This window comes from Oncorhynchus masou, chromosome 31 (assembly GCF_036934945.1).
Source record: "Oncorhynchus masou masou isolate Uvic2021 chromosome 31, UVic_Omas_1.1, whole genome shotgun sequence".
Lineage (NCBI taxonomy): Eukaryota > Metazoa > Chordata > Actinopteri > Salmoniformes > Salmonidae > Oncorhynchus > Oncorhynchus masou.
In genome coordinates this window covers 14288215-14313089 of record NC_088242.1, presented here as the reverse complement: position 1 = coordinate 14313089, position 24875 = coordinate 14288215, and the positions used below count along the sequence as shown (strand labels likewise).

Below are 24875 nucleotides of genomic sequence, written 5' to 3'. Positions count from 1 at the left end.
GAGGAAAAAATATATTTTTATTAATTTTAGAATACGGCTGTAAGGTAACAAAATGTGGAAAAAGTCAAGGGATCTGAATTCCCTCCTGAATGCACTGTATGTCTTATCCTTTCTCATGGTGGTTGTCTTGACGGATCCAAAATCACATGACATAGAGCATTACTTTTCTGTCCTTGCATTTATGGCAGTGTAAGGAGGAGAATCATACACATATACACATATATAATGAATCAGTTAAATTAGACCATGCACTTGAACCCTGTAAAGATCTCAGAAAGGTTGTGTAACTACGTAACATTTTAAACCATTTTCATGGGCACACAAATCCAAAAGAATGTATGCATTGCAAAATTGAGTGCTTCTAACGAAAATAGTCACCTTAGCTTGATACTTAAAACTTAATTTGATACTGTCCTTAATGTGGTTTTTCAATAAATATGCATAATAATTGTTGGATGCATATTTGGTGTCCAGCTGATTAGTTACGCCCAGATATTTTCACACTTCATCATCTGATCCAGGAAGGAATTCTCAGAATGACAGTCAAGTGGTGAACAGTTGTTGTGATAGGATACAACAACAGCCCAAGTGCTGGAACAAAAATGTGTTTGTGAGGCATGTCCAGAATATTTTGCAGTCTCATTAGTTATGCCGGTGAAGACAGTTGTGCCTGGTTGTTGGGCTCGGGTCAGCTTTTTGTTCACCCCCGTCTGCCTGCAATGTCAAGTAAACCATCCTAATAATCCATCCGTAATCGTCAGACTATACAGTGCATTCGGAAAGCATTCAGACCCCTTCACATTTTCTTACGTAACAACCTAAACTCATCAATCTACACACAATACCCCATAGTGACAAAGCGAAAACAGGTTTTTAGAAATGTTGGCAAATTTATAAAACATTAAAAAAACTGAAATACCTTATTTACATACGTTTTCAGACCCTTTGCTATGAGACTCGAATTTGAGCTCAGGTGCATCCTGTTTCCATTGATAATCCTTGAGTTGTTTCTTCAGCTTGATTGGAGTCCACCTGTGGTCAATTCAATTGATTGGACATTATTTGGAAAGGCACACACCTGTCTATGTAAGGTTGACAGTGCAGTTGACAGATAACGTCAGAGCAAAAACCAAGTCATGAGGTCGACATTGAAGGACCCCAAGAACACAGTGGCCTCCATCATTCTTAAATGGAAGAAGTTTGGAACCACCAAGACTCTTCCTAGAGCTGTCCGTCCGGCCAAATTGAGTAATCGGGGAGAAGGGCCTTGGTCAGGGAGGTGACCAAGAACCCGCTGGTCCCTCTGACAGAGCTCCCGAGTTCCTCTGTGGAGATGGGAGAACCTTCCAGAAGGACACCCATCTCTGCAGCACTCCACCAATCAGGGCTTTATGGTAGAGTTGCCAGACGGAAGCCACTCCTCAGTAAAAGGCACATGACAGCCCACTTTGAAGACACCGAATGGACTCTCAGACCATGAGAAACAAGATTCTCTGGTCTGACGAAACCAAGATTTAATTATTTGCCCTTAATTCCAAGCGTCACGTCTGGAGGAAACCTGGCATCATCCCTACTGTGAAGCATGGTTGTGGCAGCATCATGCTGTGGGGATGTTTACTAGGACTAGGAGACTGGTCAGGATCTAGGGAAAGATGAATGGAGCAAAGTACAGAGAGATCCTTGATGAAAACCTGCTCAAGGAGCTCAGACTGGGACGACCCTAAGCACACAAGACAAACTAGGAGTGGCTTCGGGGCAAGTCTCTGAATTTCCTTGAGTTGCCCAGCCAAAGCTCGGACTTGCATCTGATTAAACATCTCTGGAGAGACCTAAAAATATCTGTGCAGCGACCCTCCCCCTCCAATCTGACAGAACTTGAGAGGATCTGCAGAGAAGAATGGAAGCGACTCCCCAAATACAGGTGTGCCAAGCTTGTAGGGTCATTCACAAAAATAAAAAAATAAAAAAAATATTTTTGCTTTGTCATTATAGGGGTATTGTGTGTAGATTTATGAAGGGAAAAAACAACTTAATCAATTTTAGAATAAGGCTGTAACGTAACAAAATGTGTACAAATGTAAGGGGTCTGAATAATTTCCGAATGCACTGTATGTGGTTAGGTGAAAATCTGAGGCCCGAACCCAACCCCAACCCCAACCCAAACCCGATAATATATAAAAATGTGCTATGGACTACGGTCAAAGATAGGAAATGTGCTATAGACTACGGTCAAAGATAGGAAATGTGCTATAGACTACTGTCAAAGATAGGAAATGTGCTATAGACTACGGTCAAAGATAGGAAATGTGCTATGGACTACGGTCAAAGATAGGAAATGTGCTATAGACTACGGTCAAAGAAAGAAAATGTGCTATGGACTACGGTCAAAGATAGGAAATGTGCTATAGACTACGGTCAAAGATAGGAAATGTGCTATAGACTACGGTCAAAGATAGAAAATTGTGCTATAGACTACGGTCAAAGAAAAAAAAATGTGCTATGGACTACGGTCAAAGATAGGAAATGTGCTATAGACTACTGTCAAAGATAGGAAATGTGCTATAGACTACGGTCAAAGATAGGAAATGTGCTATAGACTACGGTCAAAGAAAAAAATATGTGCTATGGACTACGGTCAAAGATAGGAAATGTGCTATAGACTACTGTCAAACATAGGAAATGTGCTATAGACTACGGTCAAAGATAGAAAATTGTGCTATAGACTACGGTCAAAGAAAAAAAAATGTGCTATGGACTACGGTCAAAGATAGGAAATGTGCTATAGACTACTGTCAAAGATAGGAAATGTGCTATAGACTCCGTCAAAGATAGGAAATGTGCTATGGACTACGGTCAAAGATAGGAAATGTGCTATGGACTACGGTCAAAGATAGAAAATTGTGCTATAGACTACGGTCAAAGAAAAAAAATGTGCTATGGACTACGGTCAAAGATAGGAAATGTGCTATAGACTACTGTCAAAGATAGGAAATGTGATATAGACTACGGTCAAAGATAGGAAATGTGCTATAGACTCCGTCAAAGATAGGAAATGTGCTATGGACCACGGTCAAAGATAGGAAATGTGCTATGGACTACGGTCAAAGATAGGAAATGTGCTATGGACTACGGTCAAAGATAGGAAATGTGCTATGGACCACGGTCAAAGATAGAAAATGTGCTATGGACTACGGTCAAAGATAGAAAATTGTGCTATGGACTACGGTCAAAGTAGAAAATGTACTATGGACTACGGTCAAAGATAGAAAATGTGCTATAGACTATGTCAACGATAGGAAATGTGCTATGGACTACGGTCAAAGATAGGAAATGTGCTATGGACTACGGTCAAAGATAGGAAATGTGCTATGGACTACGGTCAAAGATAAGGAAATGTGCTATGGACTACGGTCAAAGATAGGAAATGTGCTATGTACTACGGTCAAAGATAGAAAATATGCTATGGACTACGGTCAAAGATAGAAAATTGTGCTATAGACTACGGTCAAAGAAAAAAAATGTGCTATGGACTACGGTCAAAGATAGGAAATGTGCTATAGACTACTGTCAAAGATAGGAAATGTGCTATAGACTACGGTCAAAGATAGGAAATGTGCTATAGACTCCGTCAAAGATAGGAAATGTGCTATGGACTACGGTCAAAGATAGGAAATGTGCTATGGACTACGGTCAAAGATAGGAAATGTGCTATGGACTACGGTCAAAGATAGGAAATGTGCTATGGACCACGGTCAAAGATAGAAAATGTGCTATGGACTACGGTCAAAGATAGAAAATTGTGCTATGGACTACGGTCAAAGTAGAAAATGTACTATGGACTACGGTCAAAGATAGAAAATGTGCTATAGACCATGTCAACGATAGGAAATGTGCTATAGACTACGGTCAAAGATAGGAAATGTGCTATAGACTCCGTCAAAGATAGGAAATGTGCTATGGACTACGGTCAAAGATAGGAAATGTGCTATGGACTACGGTCAAAGATAGGAAATGTGCTATGGACTACGGTCAAAGATAGGAAATGTGCTATGGACTACGGTCAAAGATAGAAAATGTGCTATGGACTACGGTCAAAGATAGAAAATTGTGCTATGGACTACTGTCAAAGATAGAACATGTGCTATGGACTACGGTCAAAGATAGAAAATGTGCTATGGACTACGGTCAAAGATAGAAAATGTGCTATAGACTACGGTCAAAGATAGGAAATGTGCTATAGACTACGGTCAAAGATAGGAAATGTGGTATAGACTACGGTCAAAGATAGGAAATGTGCTATAGACTACTGTCAAAGATAGGAAATGTGCTATAGACTACGGTCAAAGATAGGAAATGTGGTATAGACTACGGTCAAAGATAGGAAATGTGCTGTAGACTACGGTCAAAGATAGGAAATGTGGTATAGACTACTGTCAAAGATAGAAAATGTGGTATAGACTACTGTCAAAGATAGAAAATGTGGTATAGACTACTGTCAAAGATAGAAAATGTGCTATGGACTACGGTCAAAGATATGAAATGTGCTATAGACTACTGTCAAATATAGGAAATGTGCTATAGACTACTGTCAAAGACGGCAGAACAATTTTTTGAGGAGGATTTGTTTTGCCTGATTTAGATATGTTTCTGCTTATAATTTCCAAGATTTTGATAGGCTATTTGTTAGTCAACTTGTTTATAATTAGATAGTTGTAGCTTCTCTTATGTCATATGTTGCCATAGAAGATTAAATGAACCCTTCCTCAACAGAATAATGTAATAGATTGATAGAATGAATGCTTCTATCTAGTTGACATCTGTAAAGTTTTCGCTGTCATCTTTCGCGAAGCAAAGACTTTTATGGACTGGGAGAAAATACAATAATGCAATATATTATTTTTTTTAACTGGAAAGATTTCATGTGCAAAATGTCCAAGTGACATCAGATTGACTGGATCTAAAGTAAATGAAAGCTGTGGAAACAACCCAATGTAATTGTGATAAGATTTCAGTTCGGATTCGATCCATATTTGATGCGGTTGAAGTACTATCAGTTTTTATGATGCACCTCTAAAGATGGTATCTAACTGAGCCTTGCATTCTCTCAATATGCAGGAAGAGTAATCATATTTCTCCACTCCTGTTCCCAGGACCATATTTTGCCTACATTTGGTGTATTGTTTAACTGCAAGAAATGCTTAATTCTACAGGAGTTATTGTTAAGGCTATGTGAGAAGTTATAAACCTTCAGTCAGTCTCCACATTTCAGTTTCCACTTCACACATCTGAACAGTAGGCTACAGTTAGTCCCCTTGACGTGCCATAGGCCTATTTAAAGTCCCGTCTTGTGACTGTGGAATGTGTATATAGCGCCTCACAATCATCACACATAACATAGCCCCTGCTATCAACCTCTTTTACCACTTCACCTATAATCTTATCCAGAAATGTATTTTCTGCCCCCCCCCCCTCTTTATTTTCAACTCACCTTTAACCACTTTTGTTTTATTGAATTAAACTTCGACAATGTCATTTATTCTCTCTGTGGATTGAAGTGAACTTTTTCTGCCCATTCGCAAAAGCATGACTTGGCAATTGGCTGTGCAGGCTTTTTGTTGTGCATACAGTTAAGCCCTAAAGCTTAGGCTTATGCACTAATACCAAACCTCAAGGTAGCCTATAGAAAAAAAATTCACTATAATTATCCATTTAAGGATTTTTAAGGTATTGTTTTCTCTTTTTCAACCAGCCACACAATATTTAATGACCCTAAATCCGTCCACCCCGAGGGGACAGCCGTTATGATTCGACCCGCACATCACTAGTGCCTGGATTCAAGTTGGATCTAATATCCCTAGCGAATCTATGTTGATCATCTGTTGTTGTCTGCTTGATTAATAGCAGGATCTTGATAGATTTAACAGAGAAAGCATCAAGGTAATGAGTTCATGTTTTCATATGTCTTTGTGCCTCGTAGTCTCCTGGCAATTAAGTAGGATAGACTATTGTGCAGCACCCAACACTCCTCCTATGAATTACTCTGAATATAATGACAACAAATTACATAGCCTAGTTGTCTTATTCACAACATGATCTGGTAATGATATAACATGACAAATACATTTTGTTTTCCACGTTACACATGCAATTTTAGACAATACTACAAGGGGCTTGAAATAGATTACTTGATCTTGAATTTGGAGCTCAGAAATTCAAGTACTGGAATAGGCCTACCTTGAAAATCTAATATTTCCTAAATTTGGTGCTTGAAAAGTTATTGTAATTATTGCAACCAATTTATAATTTCTCCTGCTCCCTTATAATTATCTGTGATTTCATTTTTGATCTGTTTTTGTGAGAGATGGCGTTTTGCTACTCTGTTGCAGTGAATCCACATGCGGTTATTACGAGGAAGACATCTGTTGGCTTCAACTTGGCTTTCCATACAAATCCTTCCATTAAAAAAAGGAACATGGTTTTTGCTCACTTTCTCATTATAAAAACAGTGATGGTGAGATTCAAATAGTGAGATTAATGCTGCCGCTATTCATAGCTTTATTATGTGTGCCTGTGTCAGCCACATAGGGTACAGGAAAATCTGCATCCATCCAATATATTTAGTCAGACAATGTTCACATTATTCTCTCATATTGTAGAATGTAATAATAATTTGAAAATCAACGCATTGGCAAAGCCCAAAAAATGCACCATTCTTAAAGTGATAATGGTCTACTTTTTTGACACTTGTTGCATGCTTTTTGAGGTGGAGGGGTTTTATATTAGGCTCTATATCTACAATTATATAAATGACACAATTGTATAACATTGAGGTCCTTGAAACGTACAATTAAGTGCTTGAAAAAGTCCTTGAAAGTCCTTGAATTTGACTTGTCAATGTCCGTGTGAACCCTGCTTAAAGGATGTTGTTGTATAGGTGGAATTATGGGCCAATTTGCAATGTTCACTTTTATTCATCTAAGTACATGTGGAACTGCATGAAAATCATTTTGTTTTTGATTGAAACCATTTTGAATTGTTGATGCCAATGTCACACATTGGCCCCATGCAACAACCTGCAGATACATAATCTCGTTTTTTTTCTCTGGGGTAAATACCACTTACTGGGATGATAGTGTGTGTCCCTGCAGTATCTACAGTATCTACTGTATCTCTATTTCTAGTACTTCTCTGGTAACATGAGACAAGCATATGCTAATTCTAAAGGGAGGAAATCAAAACAGCATGACAATGTAGCCTATCTCAAAACCTATGGGCAGCCACACAAACAGCTATTCATGCTTTGTGCTAATAATAATGACTACACGCCAGGGGATTCTAGGGTGTCTTGTTTGGTTTTGACAATTATTCTGCAATGAAAGCCATTTTTAATTCCAAACAAGTTACATTATTTATGCTCAAATTCTTAGGGAAGCATTTTGAAATGCTACTCTACGAGGCTGACTAATTGGATGTGTGTGGTGTAGATATTTAGAGGTCAGCTGTCAGCCCACATGTTATATCTACAGTGTAAGTCGGAAGTTTACATACACTTAGGTTGGAGTCATTAAACTAATTTTTCAACCCCTCCACACATTTCTTGTTAACAAACTATAGTTTTGGCAAGTAGGTTAGGACATCTACTGTGTGCATGACACAAGTAATTTTTCCAACAATTGTTTACAGACAGATTATTTCACTTGGATGTATTTCAAGGCCGACCTTCAAACTCAATGCCTCCTTGACATCATGGGAAAATCAAAAGAAATCAGCCAAGACCTAATAAAAAAATTGTAGACCTCCACAAGTCTTGTTCATCCTTGGGAGCAATTTCCAAATGCCTGAAGGTACCACCTTCATCTTTACAAACAATAGTACCTAGTATAAACACCATGGAAACACACAGCCTTCATACCGCTCAAGAAGGAGACACGTTCTGTCTCCTAGAGATGAACGTACTTTGGTGCGAAAAGTGCAAATCAATCCCAGAACAACAGCAAAGGACCTTGTGAAGATGCTGGAGGAAACTGGTAAAAATGTATCTGTTTTCACAGTAAAAACAAGTTATATATCGACATAACCTGAAAGGCCGCTCAGCAAGGAAGATGCCACTGCTCCAAAATCGCCATAAAAAAGCCAGACTACTGTTTGCAACTGCACATGGGGACAAAGATCGTACTTTTTGGAGAAATGTCCTCTGGTCTGATGAAACAGAAATAAAACTGTTTGGCCATAATGACCATCATTATCTTTGGAGGAAAAAGGGGGAAGCTTGCAAGCCGAAGAACACCATCCCAACCGTAAAACACAGGGGTGGCAGCATCATGTTGTAGGGGTGCTTTGCTGCAGGAGGTACTGGTGCACTTCACAACATAGATGGCATCATGAAGAAAGATGTCATGTGGATATATTGAAGCAACATCTCAAAACATCAGTCAGGAAGTTAAAGCTTGGTTGCAAATGGATCTTCAAATGGACAATGACCCCAAGTATAATTCCAAAGTTGTAACAAAATGGCTTAAGGACAACAAAGTCAAGGTATTGGAGTGACCATCATAAAGCCCCTGACCATAATCCTGTAGAAAATGTGTGGGCAGAACTGAAAAAGCATGTGCGAGCAAGGCCTACAAACCTGACTCAGTTACACCAGCTCTGTCACGAGGAATGGGACCAATTTCACCCAATTTATTGTGGGAAGCTTGTGGAAGACTACCCAAAACGTTTGCCCCATGTTAAACAATTTAAAGGCAATGCTACCAAATACTAATTGAGTGTATGTAAACTTCTGACCCACTGGGAATGTGATGATGAAATTAAAGCTGAAATAAATCATTCTCTCTACTTTTATTCTAACATTTCAAATTCTTAAAATAAAGTGGTAATCCTAATTGACAAACCGGGAATTTTTACTCGGATGAAATGTCAGGAATTTTTTAACTGAGTTTAAATATATTTGGCTAAGGTGTATGTAAACTTCCGACTTCAAACGTATGTACGAAGTCTTACTACAGTTGTAGGATCTTAATTTAAGCCAGTTTGCTACAGCAGGAATATAATCCTGAGGCAACAGGAAATTTGAATTATTATGTGGATTATAATTCATGGACCTTTTTGGAGGGGTTGATACATTTTTTTGTAAGGGAAAATCAACACTGACATTTCAAATTGGAAAAATTAAACTTCAGAACCCTTTATATACCTCAAATACACTTCAAGTTCTCCTGCAACAGGTTAATCTAATTTAGATCCTGCACCTGCATTTTCTTTATGTCATACTTTCCAATACACTCGTCTATCCTTTCAATGATTGCTTATAATGTTAGGACAAGCATAATGAGCGAACAACAAAAAGTGTGTTCAAATCAAGAGCTCAATTAATTTGTTGTTTAAGTTCATTGTTTTAGATTATGCATTGCACTTTATTGTTTCCCAAGGTAAGCCACCTTTTTCAGATTTTTAATACATTCCAACTAAAGTGAAACTCTTGAGTATTGTGTAAGGAAGTGATTCCAGTGTTTCATAACTAGTCCTACAAGTTGTCACAGTGCCAGCTGGGAATCCTGGATGAAAGGGGTCTCTGGCAAGTGGTTCTTGGGTAGCTACAACTGAAACTGGATCATATAAGATTCTTTTGAACTAAGAAAAAAGAGTGTTTCACTCTATTGGTATGTGTTTCTATGAGCACAGTATAGTACAGTAGGCAACATCAAATGTACTTCTCTGCATTCCTCAGAAACGTATGGCTTTTTCTGATAAATAAAATCCCTGGGTGTCAGATGAGAACTTCCAATAGGATTTCCACAGTTCTCAGAAATACTTTGACACTATGTTTGACTGAATGTTGGTCATATCAGTGCTAATGTATGCACCAGTTTCATTTTAATTACTCTTTTATGGTGCCATAACTGTAGCTATTAACCTAGCTGTCAATTGTTCATTTTTGTAAATAACTTGTGGAAGTTGATTATTTTGTAATCAAAATAATTGTGCAATTGTATTTATTAAGCAGTGTATTTAATCAGTTTTAATAGTTAATTTAATGAGCTAGATTCATTTGTTACATTTAGAAAATGTTAGAGGGTTGTATTTTTATTTTGCTCATTCCTGTAATGTTGCATATCAGATCACCAGTTATCCATGTCATACAGTCATATTTGTTTGTGCCGTTGTCTACCGAGAGTGCCTTGCAATAGTATTCACCCCCTTGGCATTTTTCCTATTTTGTTGCATTACAACATGTAATTTAAATAGATTTTTATTTGGATTTCATGTAATGGACATACACAAAATAGTCCAAATTGATGAAGTGAAATGAAAAAAATTACTTGTTTTAAAAAAAATCGAAAAAATTCAAAACGGAAAAGTGGTGCGTGCATATGTATTCACCAAAACATATGTATTCACCACTTGTCCACCAAAACTCACGGACCAGGCAAGGAGGGCATTAATCAGAGAGGCAACAAAGAGACTGAAGATAACCCTGAAGGAGCTGCAAAGCTCCAGAGCGGAGATAGGAGTATCTGTCAATAGGATTTCTAAGCCGTACACTCCACAGAGCTGGGCTTTACAGAAGAGTGGTCAGAAAAAAGCCATTGCTTAAAGAAAAAATAAGCAAAATGTTTGATGTTTGCCAAAAGGCATGTAGGAGACTCCCCAAACATATGGAAGAAGGTACTCTGGTTAGATGAGACAAACATTTAGCGCAAACCCAACACCTCTCATCACCACAGTGAAGCATGGTGGTGGCAGCATCATGCTGTGGGTATGTTTATTATCAGCAAGGACTGGGAAACTGGTCAAAATTGAAGGAATGATGGATGGCTCTAATTACAGGGAAATTCTTGAGGGAAACCTGTTTCAGTCTTAATATATATATATATATATCCCATTTAGCAGACGCTTTTGTCCAAAGCGACTTACAAGTCGGCTGGGGCCACTACTTTTACATATGGGTGGCCCCAGTGGGAAACGAACCCACGACGCTTGGCTTGGCGTTGCAAGCGCCACGCTCTACCGACTGAGCCACACAGGAGATTTGACTGGGACGGAGGTTCACCTTCCAGCAGGACAATGACCCTAAACATATTGCTAAAGCAACATTCGAGTGGTTTAAGGGGAAACATTTAAATGTCTTGGAATGGCCTCAATTCAATTGAGAATCTGTGGTATGACATAAAGATTTCTGTACACCAGCGGAACCCATCCAACTTGAAGGAGCTGGAGCAATTTTGCCTTGAAGAACATTCAAAAATCTGAGTGGCTAGATGTGCCAAGCTTATAGAGACATACCCCAAGAGACTTGCAGCTATAAGTGCTGCAGAAGTTGGCTCTATAAAGTATTGACTCGGGGGGGGTCAAGTTTTCTTTTTTTTTCTTTTTTTTCTTGTTTCATGTTTCATGTTGTGTAAATCAAATGATACCAACCCCCCAAAAATCTATTTTAATTCCGGGTTGTAAGGCAACAAAATAGGAAACATGCCATGGGGGCGAATACTTTTGCAAGCCACTGTATGAGACCTTCAACTATCTTCAACTTCAGCTGCACTCAAGACCATTCATATCCGTAAAGTCAAGTTTTAAAAACTCGTCCTGAAAACTTGTAATTTTGTCATTTCTAAAAGGATTCTTCTGTACTCATATTGAACCACTTCAAAAGAAACTTGACATTCATGTTGAGACAGGCCCCGGCTTTAAAAACAGAGCATTTTGCTCATCGGATTGTCATAAAAGGAAAAGCTTTCAGATAAAATACAGAAAAATGTCACCCAGTTCTTCCTCATGGGATGAATCACCTGAAAGGCTTTCAATTGTCTGTCTGTGCACAGACCTAGACCAACCACTTACAGAAAGACACATATTGACTAGATTACTATACTTTGAACAAACAATGACCAATCTGAGAAAGGAGGTAGAATTTCGAACCATCCAGCATCCATTCTAATTAAATTCCTTTTCCTTGTAAATACTATTTAATTCAATTCAAAATACAGGTCAGTCTTTGAATTCAGAGATACAGCAATGCAATTCCTCTCAATTCCAATGTTAGGTACATTCCCAAAAAGTAATACTTAATTCAATATTTCCCCCCAAAATGTCATAAATTCCAATTTGATTACAATTCATTCAGGCTTTCAGGCTTATCATGTCACTGATCAGGCAGCTTACTGTAACACTAGAAATATGAGTTACATGATTTAAAACAAATCCTGCAGTCCATGTTTGATACTAAGTGCATTAATTTTATTAATTGGGAAGTGTACGAATATTTAATTCCAAAGATAAAAGTTTTTACAATTTAAATTCCAATTCCATAACTTGAAGATTGAATTTAATTTGAATACAAACAATGTAAATTCTCCACCTCATGAGTGAATTATAGAATTGAATTGGAACTTCAAATTAATTTGGAATTGACCCCAACCCTGCTGTCCATTTTAGTTGGAAATATAAAGATTTTTCAGTGCCAATTGCCATTGCTGTTAGATGTACAGTTGAAGTCGGAAGTTAACATACACCTTAGCCAAATACATTTAAACTCAGGTTATCAGAATTAATGACATTTAATCCTAGTAATCCCACTTTATTTTAAGAATATTTAATGTCAGAATAATAGTAGAGAAAATGATTTATTTCAGCACATTCCCAGTGGGTCAGGAGTTTACATACACTCAATTAGTATTTGGTAGCATTGCCTTTAAATTGTTTAACTTGGGTCAAACGCTTCAGATAGCCTTCCACAAGCTTTCCACAATAAGTTGTGTGAATTTTGGCCCATTCCTCCTGACAGAGCTGGTGTAACCGAGTCAGGTTTGCAGGCCTCCTTGCTCACACGCTTTTTCAGTTATGCCCAGAAATGTTCGAAAGGATTGAGGTTAGGGCTTTGTGATGGCCACTCTAATACCTTGACTTTGTTGTCCTTAAGCCATTTTGCCACAATTTTGGAAGTATGCTTGGGGTCATTGTCCATTTGGAGACCCATTTGCAACCAAACTATATCAATATATCCACATAATTTTCATACCTCATGATGCCATCTATGTTGTGAAGTGCACCAGTCGCTCCTGCAGCAAAGCACCCCCACAACATGATGCTGCCACCCCCGTGCTTCACGGTTGGGATGTTGTTCTTTGGCTTGCAAGCCTCCCCCTTTTCCTCCAAAGATAACGATGGTCATTATGGCCAAACTGTTCTATTTTTGTTTCATCAGACCAGAGGACATTTCTCCAAAAAGTATGATCTTTGTCCCCATGTGCAGTTGCAAACCGTAGTCTGGCTTTTTTATGGCAGTTTTGGAGCAGTGGCTTCTTCTTTGCTGACTGGCCTTTCAGGTTATGTCAATATAGGATTCATTTTACTGTGGATATAGATACTTTTGTACCTGTTTCCTCCAGCATTTTCACAAGGTCCTTTGCTGTTGTTCTGGGGTTGATTTGCACTTATTGCACCAAAGTACGCTCATCTCTAGGAGACAGAATGCATCTCCTTCCTGAGCGGTATGATGGCTGCGTTGTCCCGTGGTGATTATACTTGCTACTATTGTTTGTAAAGATGAACGTGGTACCTTCAGGCGTTTAGAAATTGCTCCCAAGGATGAACCAGACTTGTGGAGGTCTTGGCCAGACTTGTTTTTTCTTAGGTCTTGGCTGATTTCTTTTGATTTTCTCATAATGTCAAGCAAAAAGGCACTGAGTTTGAAGGTAGGCCTTGAAATACATCCACAGGTAGACCTCCAATTGACTCAAATGATGTCAATTAGCCTATCAGAAGCTTCTAAAGCCATTACATAATTTTCTGGAATTTTCCAAGCTGTTTAAAGGCACACAACTTTGTATATGTAAACTTCTGACCCACTGGAATTGGGATACAGTGAATTATAAGTGAAATAATCTGTTTGTAAACAATTTCGGGTAAAATGACTTGTGTCATACACGAAGTAGATGTCCTAACGGACTTGCCAAACTATAGTTAGTTAACAAGAAATGTGTGGAGTGGTTGAAAAATGAGTTTAATGACTCCAACCTAAGTGTATGTAAACTTCTGATATCAACTGTATGTTCTTTGCACATGATCTGTGATGAAATAGTGTGTTATAGTGTTTTCAGATAGGCCTTTAGAGTCATTATTCTTTCCCATATGTGCTCTACCTGTGTAGAATACAGATCATTTAAGGAGTTTACTATGTCATTGCCATCCCTACAGTAGCTCTATATTGATATTCTTTCTCATTAATGATAAGTTTGCCCCACTGACTTAGCAGTAGAGACCTTCCCTTCAAGGAGGCTATGGGTTTCAAAACTATTGTGATTGCTCAAGTACATCCTCCACCTTGGAGCCAAATGAGGTTGTCTATACTGTGTAACATATAGCCTGTCATGTTGTACGGTCTGGAGAAGAGGGCTGATGTGATAAGAGGAGTGCACCACACCACTAATCAAGCATCTGGGAGAATCCCTCACATCAAAGCATCTCCAGTGTTTGAATGTGTGCCAGAGCCCAATGTAATAAACATAAGAAGGTAATGCTGGCTGTCATAATTACCGGGTTTCTGATTTTTTTTGTATTGGCGACCTTCAGCAATCAGGCCACTTTGGAAATCTTACCTGGTGTGTTTGCATTGTTGCATTTAATTGATTGACATTTGTTTTCTGAGTTAAAACCGAAAAATCAGCAACATGAAAATGGCCATTTTTTTATATTTTTTTTTCAAAAAATAGAAAAATAGAAAAACTACCTGTTTTTTTTAAATAAACAACAATCTTGATATTTACATTTTCACATGTGCGTGGTTTTAAATGTGGAATGCCTGTCATTGGCTTCCTGTCCCTTCAAAATAGAAGTTTATCCTTCTAACTTCATTCTATTAATCTACTATCAATTTGGTAATCTATTAATAGCTATTAATTAATATATTCATGTCAACATAACATGATATTTCTCAATTTCTATTAAGATTCAAGATTATAAGAGAGGGATTGATGGGAGGTGACATGGTGAGAGCTCCACCTCACCCTCTGATCGGCTTGGTGGAATTTTGTTCATATTGCTTACACGTATCCAATCCTCTCAGATCTCCACAAGTGTCTAGGGTGTTGGTTGTGTCGGACAGGGCCTGGGTATCACAGCTACTCACTCACTCAGAGTCCCAAAAAAATGACTAGCTGTCAAATCTTTGCTTCCTCTGTTCTTATTTCTTATGGAAGTCGCTTTGGATAAAAGTGTCTGCTAAATGTAAGTCGCTCTGGATAAGAGCGTCTGCTAAATGACTTAAATGTAATGTAAATGTAAATGGCTTATATTATTATTTTATTCAAAAGGACAGAGGAAGCAAGGATTTGACAGCAAGTGGGGGGGGTGGGTAAAATGCTATATAACCATAAAGAAAGCATGGTGATACAAAAGTCTGACTGCCTTTATTTTTAAAGTTGTGTGTGTGTGTGTGTGTGTGTGTGTGTGTGTGTGTGTGTGTGTGTGTGTGTGTGTGTGTGTGTGTGTGTGTGTGTGTGTGTGTGTGCGTGTGTGCGTGTGTGTGTGTGTGTGTGTGTGTGTGTGTGTGTTTGGTGCGTGTGTGCGTGTGTGTGTGTGTGTGTATGTGTGTGTGTGTGTGTGTGTATGTGTGTGTGTGTGTGTGTCTCTGCCATTTGAAAGCTTTAAATACCAAAAGGGTTCAAATAGACTCCAGGGTTAATTGCTGCTCATTACTGCCATCTAGTGGAATTAAAGATGCTGCCACATACAATTCAATTTAATTAAATAGGCCTTTTTCTGAAACGTTGATAAGTACCCCCAGGACCGTTGTTTATATCCGTGAAAGCACATTTCTGATTGTCAATACTGATTAGTTTTAGGTCTGCATAATATACAGTGTTATATATAGTTCCATGATATTCCCTATAATAAAATGTTATACACATTTTGGAATAAAAAAACATGAGCAGGTGCACACCCAGAAAAATGATTTTGTGTGGAGGTGCTGACTAACGGTGAATAAAGTATGAAAATAAAGAGTTTGGACACAACAATTCAATTTAAAAGAGAAATAATATCCACAATATATATTTTTTAATGGGCCTTTTCCTGTAATGATGACTCAATCAGGGACCGGTCCTCAGTGCTGAAATAGAGTCAGCATCTGCTGATGACACGAACAAGGGGAACCTGATCAGTAATCCTAGATCAACAATGCTACTCTGAAACACTTGGTGAATACAGACCTAGATCTTCCCTACATTTTAGGTGTGTGAGCAGGTATGTGGCAGGCAGGAGAAGGGTGCAGGGAGAGGAGTGTACTGCAGATGTGTGTGCGTGTGTATGTGTGTGTGCTGGCCTGGTCAGTCATGTGTACGTCATCTCTCTGTAGCCTCAGGCCTTTTGCTCTTAATCTGAATCTCTCAGCCTGCTTTTGCCTCTTCATTGACACTCTGTTGAATGATGTAATTCTCTGACTCCTTCATTGACCTCCTATTCTGAGCTCTCAACAGACAGAATAGCAAACCCAGCAGAGCCACAGTACCCCGATTTTCTGAAATCACATTGTTAATATGAGCATCGTAGACTATGATTAACTAGGGAGCTAGGGTATATCAATTATCTAACCATTTACAGTAACAGCAGTCCATTAATAGGTTGATAAACATTGTCATTGTTGTGATCTTATCTTAAATATGAAATGTAGAAATATCACAATCTTGTTATTAAGAGACTAATTAATAGCTTTTAACAGATTGCCTGATAGATAGTAGATACATAGAATGAGGTGAACAACTATTTTGAAGGCACAGGAAGTGTTGCCTGTGCATTTGGCCAATGACAAGCATTCCACCAGTGGAGGCTGCTGAGGGGAGGACAGCTCATAATAATGGCTGGAATGGAACCACGTTTGATTTGTTTGATACCATTCCATTCCCTCCATTCCAGCCATTATTATGAGCTGTCCTCCCCTCAGCAGCCTCCAACGCATTCCACATTTAACCCCACCCACTTGTGAAAATCTAAATATTTGGTTTTGTTGTTGCTTTGTTTATATCCAAAAAAGGAGAACATAAAACAAGCAATTTCTCATTGTTATTGTTCCTTTTTTTTAGCTGTCCGTTTTCACGTTGCCGATTCCTCTGTTTTAACAATTGGTCAAAAAGTACATGGACCATAAACACATAATTCAAGTTTGTAGAATCTTGTTTATAATGTAAACCAAAACCTTCAATATGATTGAGCCACAGCTTCATGATGTAAATCCCAGTGGGTGGTTCCAGCCTGACAGGCTGGCTGGCATGCAACAGGGACGTCTCACTCCCAACTTCCCCAATGCTTGAGGGAGGAAGTCAAGATGATGACATTTCATTTATTAATAGGCAGCTGTGGGCAACAAATGATTCTTGTTAACCCTTCATGCTTCACTTGATATATCCATCATACCAACTGTACTGTGTGATATCACTTTCACTTTCTCCTTTCAGACCCGACAATAATACTTGACCTGATTTTTTGCCTTCTCTTTTTCTCCTCAGGAAGAAGAGTTGAGGAAAAGTGGAGAGGCCAAGTATGCCCATTTGAGTAACGATCTCCACGTTTTAATTGAAGCCTTCGCTCCTCCCGGAGAGGCCTATTCCCGCATGAGCCATGCCTTGGAGGAGATTAAGAAATTCCTAGTTCCAGTAAGTTCGTTTAAACCATTTCATTTACTCTAATTGTACATTGAGATGGGTCGGTGCACCTCTGCTCTCGTGGATTCCTCTACCGGGTCTTATTTGCACTTTCAGATGTAATTGAAAGTTGCTACAAGGTTAAGCAAGTGATTAAAACAGTTCCAGACAGACTGATTGAATGTTGGAAGGTCGACACTGACACATTTTGTTACAACCCCAACTGAAATCTCTCAAGAATGACAATGTAGTACATTTTTCACATAACTTGCAATATTTTCTGGATGGTTGCTATATTACATTTTCTATATTACAATTTCCTCTGTACGCCCCCCCTCCATCTACCTAACGAGTGAGTTAATATATTCCACAATTAACAAGTGTGGTATAGAGAAACTTGCAAGGCTCTGCCGACTTTGAGCCTACAGCAGTTAGCAGTAATTAATGTGCATACTGTATAGGCATGCTGAGGCTGAGCTGTAAATATGAATAAAGCTTTGCAGCGTCTGCCAGTCCCTCAGGTAGAGAGGCTGGATGAGTCTCCTCACGGCATTCTGTGTGCCTCCTCCTTCCTGCCATAGGTTTTATATCACAGAGTATATGCTTAGCTGGATATGTTTCAGCTTTGGCAGTTGCACTGATCAGGTCAAAGTACCCCCCCAGCCCAGTCAAGACTATATTTCAAATCTCCATTATGTTCATAATGGCCACCCGACTAGAATTGCAAGTAGAAGGACACTTGTGTCTACCCCTGAACAATGTTCCCTCTAAGCTGCAATGCAGAATTAATATCAGCCTGGGCACAGAAGCACGAGATTGAACTTCATTCAACTTTCTAGAGTTTTCTCCGTTAGTTAATACTATCAATGGTACCCTTTACAGTGGGATTTGTGATCAAATCAATGCAATATTAGCCACTTTCAGTGCAACATAGCGAAACAAAACAAACTATGCAATGCTTAGTATGCAAAACCATTCACAGATTTTGCTATAGGCAAAACGCATCAGAGTAGGATTCTATTACGTTGGCAGGCACGACTCAGGCCCATACGCCATAATCAACCAGAGTTGCAGTAGGCCTATATGTAGCCTGGATCTGTGTCATTCACTTTGAACTGATATCTAATTGCGATCCAATTACAATCTTGTCTCATTGCTGCAACTCCCCAACGGGCTCAGGCGAGACGAAGGTCGAGTCATGCTCTGAAACATGACCCGCCAAAACGAGCACTTTAACACCCGTCCGCTTAATCCGGAAGCTGCATGTAGGAAACACTGTTCAACTGACAACCGCAGTCAGCCTGCAGGTGCCCGGACTGCCACAAGGAGTCGCTAGAGCACAATGAGCCAAGTAAAGCCCCTCAGGTCAAACCCTCCCCTAACCCGGACAACGCTGGGCCAATTGTGCAACGCCCTGTGGGACTCACGGTCACGGCCGGTTGTGACACAGCCTGGAATCGAACCCTGTAGTGACGCCTCAAGTACTGCCATACAATGCCTTAGACCGCAAACTTGCATTTCTAGACATCTTTGAAAAGTGACTCAGGTGAAAACCTTTTTTTTGTCTTAAAGGGGCAGTGTTGTATTTTGAGACAGGCTTGATAAGCTAAGTATAGGCAGAGGGGAGCATTATTTGTCTGATTCTCTGTAATAATGGTAAGGGAATAATTATACATTTTATTTTGTAAAGTTGTTTCTTGCATCAAACAACACAACAACATTTTCAGTCACCTCATGGATAAACAGGTTAATGTCAAGCCCTGCATGTCTTTTTCAGAAGTCTTACATTGAACACCCCACATTGGCTGCTACTGTAGGCTGAATGATAGTACAGCTATTCCCATGTTAAAATGTTATGGGATGCATTTTCTCCATTGTTTTTGATGGTAGGCCACTCTGGTAGGCCTACATTATGATCAAATAGCCACAGGGCCTAAAACTGTAACTTAAAGTGGATACAGCCTCAGTGTTAACAGTAAATGTGCGCCCTGGAAGTTGCACAGAGTTTTCACAATGTTCAAGTTTACTCTCAGCAGACCTGAAATTTGCTCAGTGCCGAAAAGAAAATAGAGGGAACATTGCCCCTGAAATATTACAGCTTTGGCTATGTTAGAATGAAAATATATTTGGGGGATGTATTTTTTCCCAGTCTTTTATCTCCTACATAGAGACTTGCAGTCATACAAGGTTCCAGAGCCTGATGATTAACTCACCTAAATGCAACCTGGTTGGAGGAGGAGGATTTTTTTGTTCAAATGATCTATGGAGGAGGACCAAAGTAGCCAATCCAACGATTGGCATTTTCCTTGGCATGCCCACCCATCCTGTTATTCTCTGTATTCATCTGGCAGGTTAGAATCAATGGACGTCTTCCAAAACTTGCCTTGCAATCAAACAAAATGTCATGGTAGTCAGACAATGTGTTGTCTGGTCCAGAGGGTTTTCCCCAATAGGGACATGCGACATCTGTGAAAAGACCATTCACTGTGTGTGAGGAGTTGGGACTTGGACCACATACACATGGTACCAGGAGAGTAGTGATTCACATACTGCCCCCTAGTACCAGGACAGTAGTGATTCACATACTGCCCCCTAGTACCAGGAGAATAGTGATTCATGCAGCACAATGTATAGCATTAAAATATACTGAACAAAAATATAAACGCAACAATTTCAATTTTACTGAGTTACAGTACATATAAGAAAATCAGTCAATTCAAATAACTGCATTAGGCCCTAATCTAGGGGAGCAGCCATGGGTGGGCTTGGGAGGGCATAAACCCACCCACTAGGAGCCTGGCCCAGCCAATCAGAATGATCCCCCCCCCCCCACACAAACAGGCTTTATTACAGATGGAAATACTCCTCGGTGAAATCAGCTCTCCAGGTGGCTGGTCTCAGACGATCCCACAGGTGAATAAGCCGGTGTGGAGGTCCTGGATGTAGTGCCAAATTATCTAAACGACGTTGGAGGAGGCTTAAGGTAGATAAATGGACATTCAATTCTCTGGCAACAGCTCTGGTGGACATTCCTGCAGTCAGCATGCCAATTGCACGCTCCCTCAAAACTTCAGACATCTGTGGCATTGTGTTGTGACAAAACTGCACATTTTAGTGTCCTTTAATTGTCACCAACACAAGGTGCACCTGTGTAAAGATCATGCTGTTTAATCAGCTTCTTGATATGCCACACCTGTCAGGTGGATGGATTATCTTGGCAAAGGAGAAATGCTCACAAACAGGGATTTAAACACATTTGTGCACAAAATGAAAGAAATCAGCTTTTTGTGTGTATGGAACATTTCTGGGATCAGCTCATGAAACATTGGACCAACACTTTACATGTTGCGTTTATATTTCTGTTCAGCATAGCAGGTGTATCTGTACTGTCTCAGTCATCAACAGTATGGACCACAGAAGAGTTGTTAGGGAGGCGACTGGCAGTAGGGACGCTCTCGCTGGTTAACAGGGTGCTGTACACCACAACCCACCAACCCCCAATGTAAGAATGCTGAAATACTGTATTTCACTGCAATGTCTGATTCCCCTTCGTTTATACTGGAATTACCCCCACTGTTATCTAAAAGTGAAACAATGGATGAAAAATCTTCTGAATGTTTTTAAATGATATTGTTTATCAGGTATTTTGGTTGTCATATTATAGTGGGGAATTGAGCCTCTTTTTTTCTGTCAGTGTTTCATTATCTTCTCTGGAAATATTCTTACAACGGAGCTTAATCACAGTGTTTTCTCCAAGTTGTTGCCTCCTGGTTCAGTTGAAAACATTTTTCCACCAGTTTTCATTCGGAGGCTAATTAGCCTGACCAACCAACAGCCTCTATAGTGATCCCATCAGGCTATCCATTACGTCTATTCATCGCCAAATATATTTATTTCCTGAACCAATTTAACCCCATCAAGCATTGGCTATGGGCAAACTGGTGCAAATGCAATACAATTATTTAACTTGAAGCTATTCAAGACATTGCTTGCTGTTTTGCAGAGCAAAACAGACTTTGAATTTACTTCATTCACTCGCTAGAATACCGACATTTCGATTACGTCTGTACACAAGTCACTGTCAATCAGGTAATGCAAACATTTTACATGCAATGTATCACTGTTTAAAAGGAAAGACATGAATGAGTAAATCTCATTGACATCGCAAACTTGGTCTGTGGGGCGATGTTAGCGTTTCCTTTTCAGTGTCCATAAGTGAACGTGTCCATAAGTGATCTGAATTCTGTGCAGACTCTCTGCTGTGTGCTCTGTTGTACACCCACAGACTAAATAGAAACCATACCACCACCACCACAGGGCTCCTTTCCATACCACCACCACCACAGGGCTCCTTTCCATACCACCACCACCACAGGGCTCGTTTCTATACCACCACCACCACAGGGCTCCTTTCCATACCACCATCACAGGGCTCCTTTCCATACCACCACCACAGGGCTCCTTTCCACACCACCACCACAGGGCTCCTTTCCATACCACCACCACAGGGCTCTTTTCCATACCACCACCAACACAGGGCTCCTTTCCATACCACCACCACCACAGGGCTCGTTTCCATACCACCACCACCACAGGGCTCGTTTCCATACCACCACCACCACAGGGCTCGTTTCCATACCACCACCACCACAGGGCTCCTTTCCATACCACCACCACCACAGGGCTCGTTTCCATACCACCACCACCACAGGGCTCCTTTCCATACCACCACCACAGGGCTCCTTTCCATACCACCACCACAGGGCTCCTTTCCATACCACCACCACAGGGCTCCTTTCCATACCACCACCACAGGGCTCTTTTCCATACCACCACCAACACAGGGCTCCTTTCCATACCACCACCACCACAGGGCTCGTTTCCATACCACCACCACCACAGGGCTTTTTTTCCATACCATTAGAATGAATAAATACATCATACATCACGCAAGATCTCCTTTTAAATTAGCCTACATCCAGGGTAGATGGGTCTTTAGGGAGAAGGAGACAGAGCCCCTACAGAAAACCTGTCTTGTCCCAGTTGCTTTAAGTGGTAATCATTCAAGTCTGTCTATGGCATCTGTTATGCTACAGAATGAGTTTCTCCCATTCTTCTCTGCAGATCCTCTCAAGCTCTGTCAGGTTGGATGGGGAGCGTTGCTGCACAAATATTTTGAGCTCTCTCCAGAGATGTTCGATCAGGTTCAAGTCCGGGTTCTGGCTGGGCCACTCAAGGCAATTCAGAGACTGTCCCAAAGCCACACCTGCATTGTCTTGGCTGTGTGTTTAGGGTCATTGTCCTGTTGCAAGGTGAACCTTCACTCCAGTCTGAGGTCCTGAGCCATCTGGAGCAGGTTTTCATCAAGAATCTCTCTGTACTTTGCTCCATTCATCTTTCCCTCAATCCTGACTAGTCTCCCAGTCCCTGACGCTGAAAAACATCCCCACAGCATGATGCTGCTACCACCATGCTTCACCGTAGGGATAGTGCCAGGCTTTTGGCAAACTCCAAGCGGGCTTTCATGTGCCTTTTGATGAGAAGTGGCTTCCGTCTGGCCACTCTACCATGAAGTACTGATTGGTGGAGTGCTGCAGAGATGGTTGTCCTTCTGGAATGTTCTCCCATGTCCACAGAGGAACTCCAGAGCTCTGTCAGTGACCATTGGGTTCTTGGTCACCTCCCTGACCAAGGCCATTCTCCCCCGATTGCTCAGTTTTTGCCGGCGGACAGCTCTATGAAGAGTCTTGGTGGTTCCAAACTTCTTCCATGTTTTGGTAACCTTCCCAGATCTGTGCCTCGACACAATCCTGTCTCTGAGCTCTACGGACAATTCCGTCGACCTCAAGGCATGGTCGAATCTACATGTAGATTCATATCTACATGTACATACTACCTCAATCAGCCCGACTAACCTGTGTCTGTACACTACTTTTATAGCCTCGCTATTGTATATAGCCTCACTGCTGTTATTTTCACTGTATTTTTACTGTTGTTTTTATTTCTTTACTTACCTATTGTTCACCTAATACCTTTTTTGTACTATTGGTTAGAGCCTGTAAGTAAGCATTTCCCTGTAAGGTCTACCTACACCTGTTGTACTCGGCGCACATGACAAATGAACTTTGATTGGATGGTTTTTGCTCGGACATGCACTGTCAACTGTGGGACCTTACATAGACAGCTGTGTGCCTTTCCAAATCATGTCCAATCAATTGAATTGACTACAGGTGGACTCCAAGTTGTAAAAACATCTCAAGGATGATCAATGGAAACAGGATGCATCTGAGCTCAATTTTGAGTCTCATAGCAAAGGGTCTGAATACTTAATTAAGTAAATAATGTATTTCTGTTTTTTATTTGTAAGACATTTGCAAAAAAGAACCTTTGTCATTATGTGGTATTGTGTGTATTTTGCTAAGGCTTAAAACAAATCAATTTTAGAATATGCCTGTAATGTAACAAAATGTGGAAAAAGTCAAGGGGTCTGAATACTTTCTCGTAGGCACTGTTATACAGTACCTGTCCAAAGTTTTAGATACACCTACTCATTCAAAGGTTTTTCTTTATTTTTACTATTTTCTACATTGTAGAATAATAGTGAAGACATCAAAACTATGAAATAACACATATGGAATCACGTAGTAACCAAATAAGTATTAAACAAATCCAAATATATTTTATATTTGAGATTCTTCAAAGTAGCCACCCTTTGCCTTGATGACAGCTTTACACGCTCTTGGCATTCACTCAACCAGCTTCACCTGGAATGCTTTTCCTTCACTCTGCAGTCCAACTCATCCCAAACCATCTCAATTGGGTTGAGGTCGGGTGTTTGTGGAGGCCAGGTCATTTAATGCAGTACTCCATCACTCTCCTTCTTGGTAAACTAGCCTTTACATAACCTGGAGGTGTGTTGGGTCATTGTCCTGTTGAAAAACAAATGATAGTCCCATTAAGCGCAAACTAGATGTGATGGCGTATCGCTGCAGAATGCTGTGGTAGCCATGCTGGTTAAGTGTGTTTTATATATAAATAATATATATATATATATATATATGCAGTATATATTATGAATCAATGGGGGTGCTTGTGAGCAATGCCTTTTTGTGACCTTTCTTGAAGTTACAGTAGATATGAAAATAATGCACCTTAATGATCTCATGCCATATGATGAGCATATAAGCTATATGTTTGTGGTATAAAATACATTTGTTATGCATGATATTGTAAGTTAAA

At 40.0% G+C, this 24875-nt stretch overlaps 1 protein-coding gene across 4 annotated transcripts in view; it reads left to right on the top strand.

Moving 5' to 3' along the window:
* LOC135523474 (KH domain-containing, RNA-binding, signal transduction-associated protein 2-like) overlaps positions 1-24875 on the top strand; it is a 142532-nt gene that overhangs the window by 75157 nt on the left and 42500 nt on the right. For all 4 annotated transcript variants that reach the window (XR_010452832.1, XM_064950171.1, XM_064950170.1 and 1 more), the window contains exon 4: positions 17502-17648. Coding sequence is in view for 3 of the 4 variants with exons in the window: in XM_064950171.1 (XP_064806243.1) it covers positions 17502-17648 (147 nt within the window). In the remaining variant the exon portion in view is untranslated. The remainder of the gene's footprint in view (positions 1-17501; positions 17649-24875) is intronic.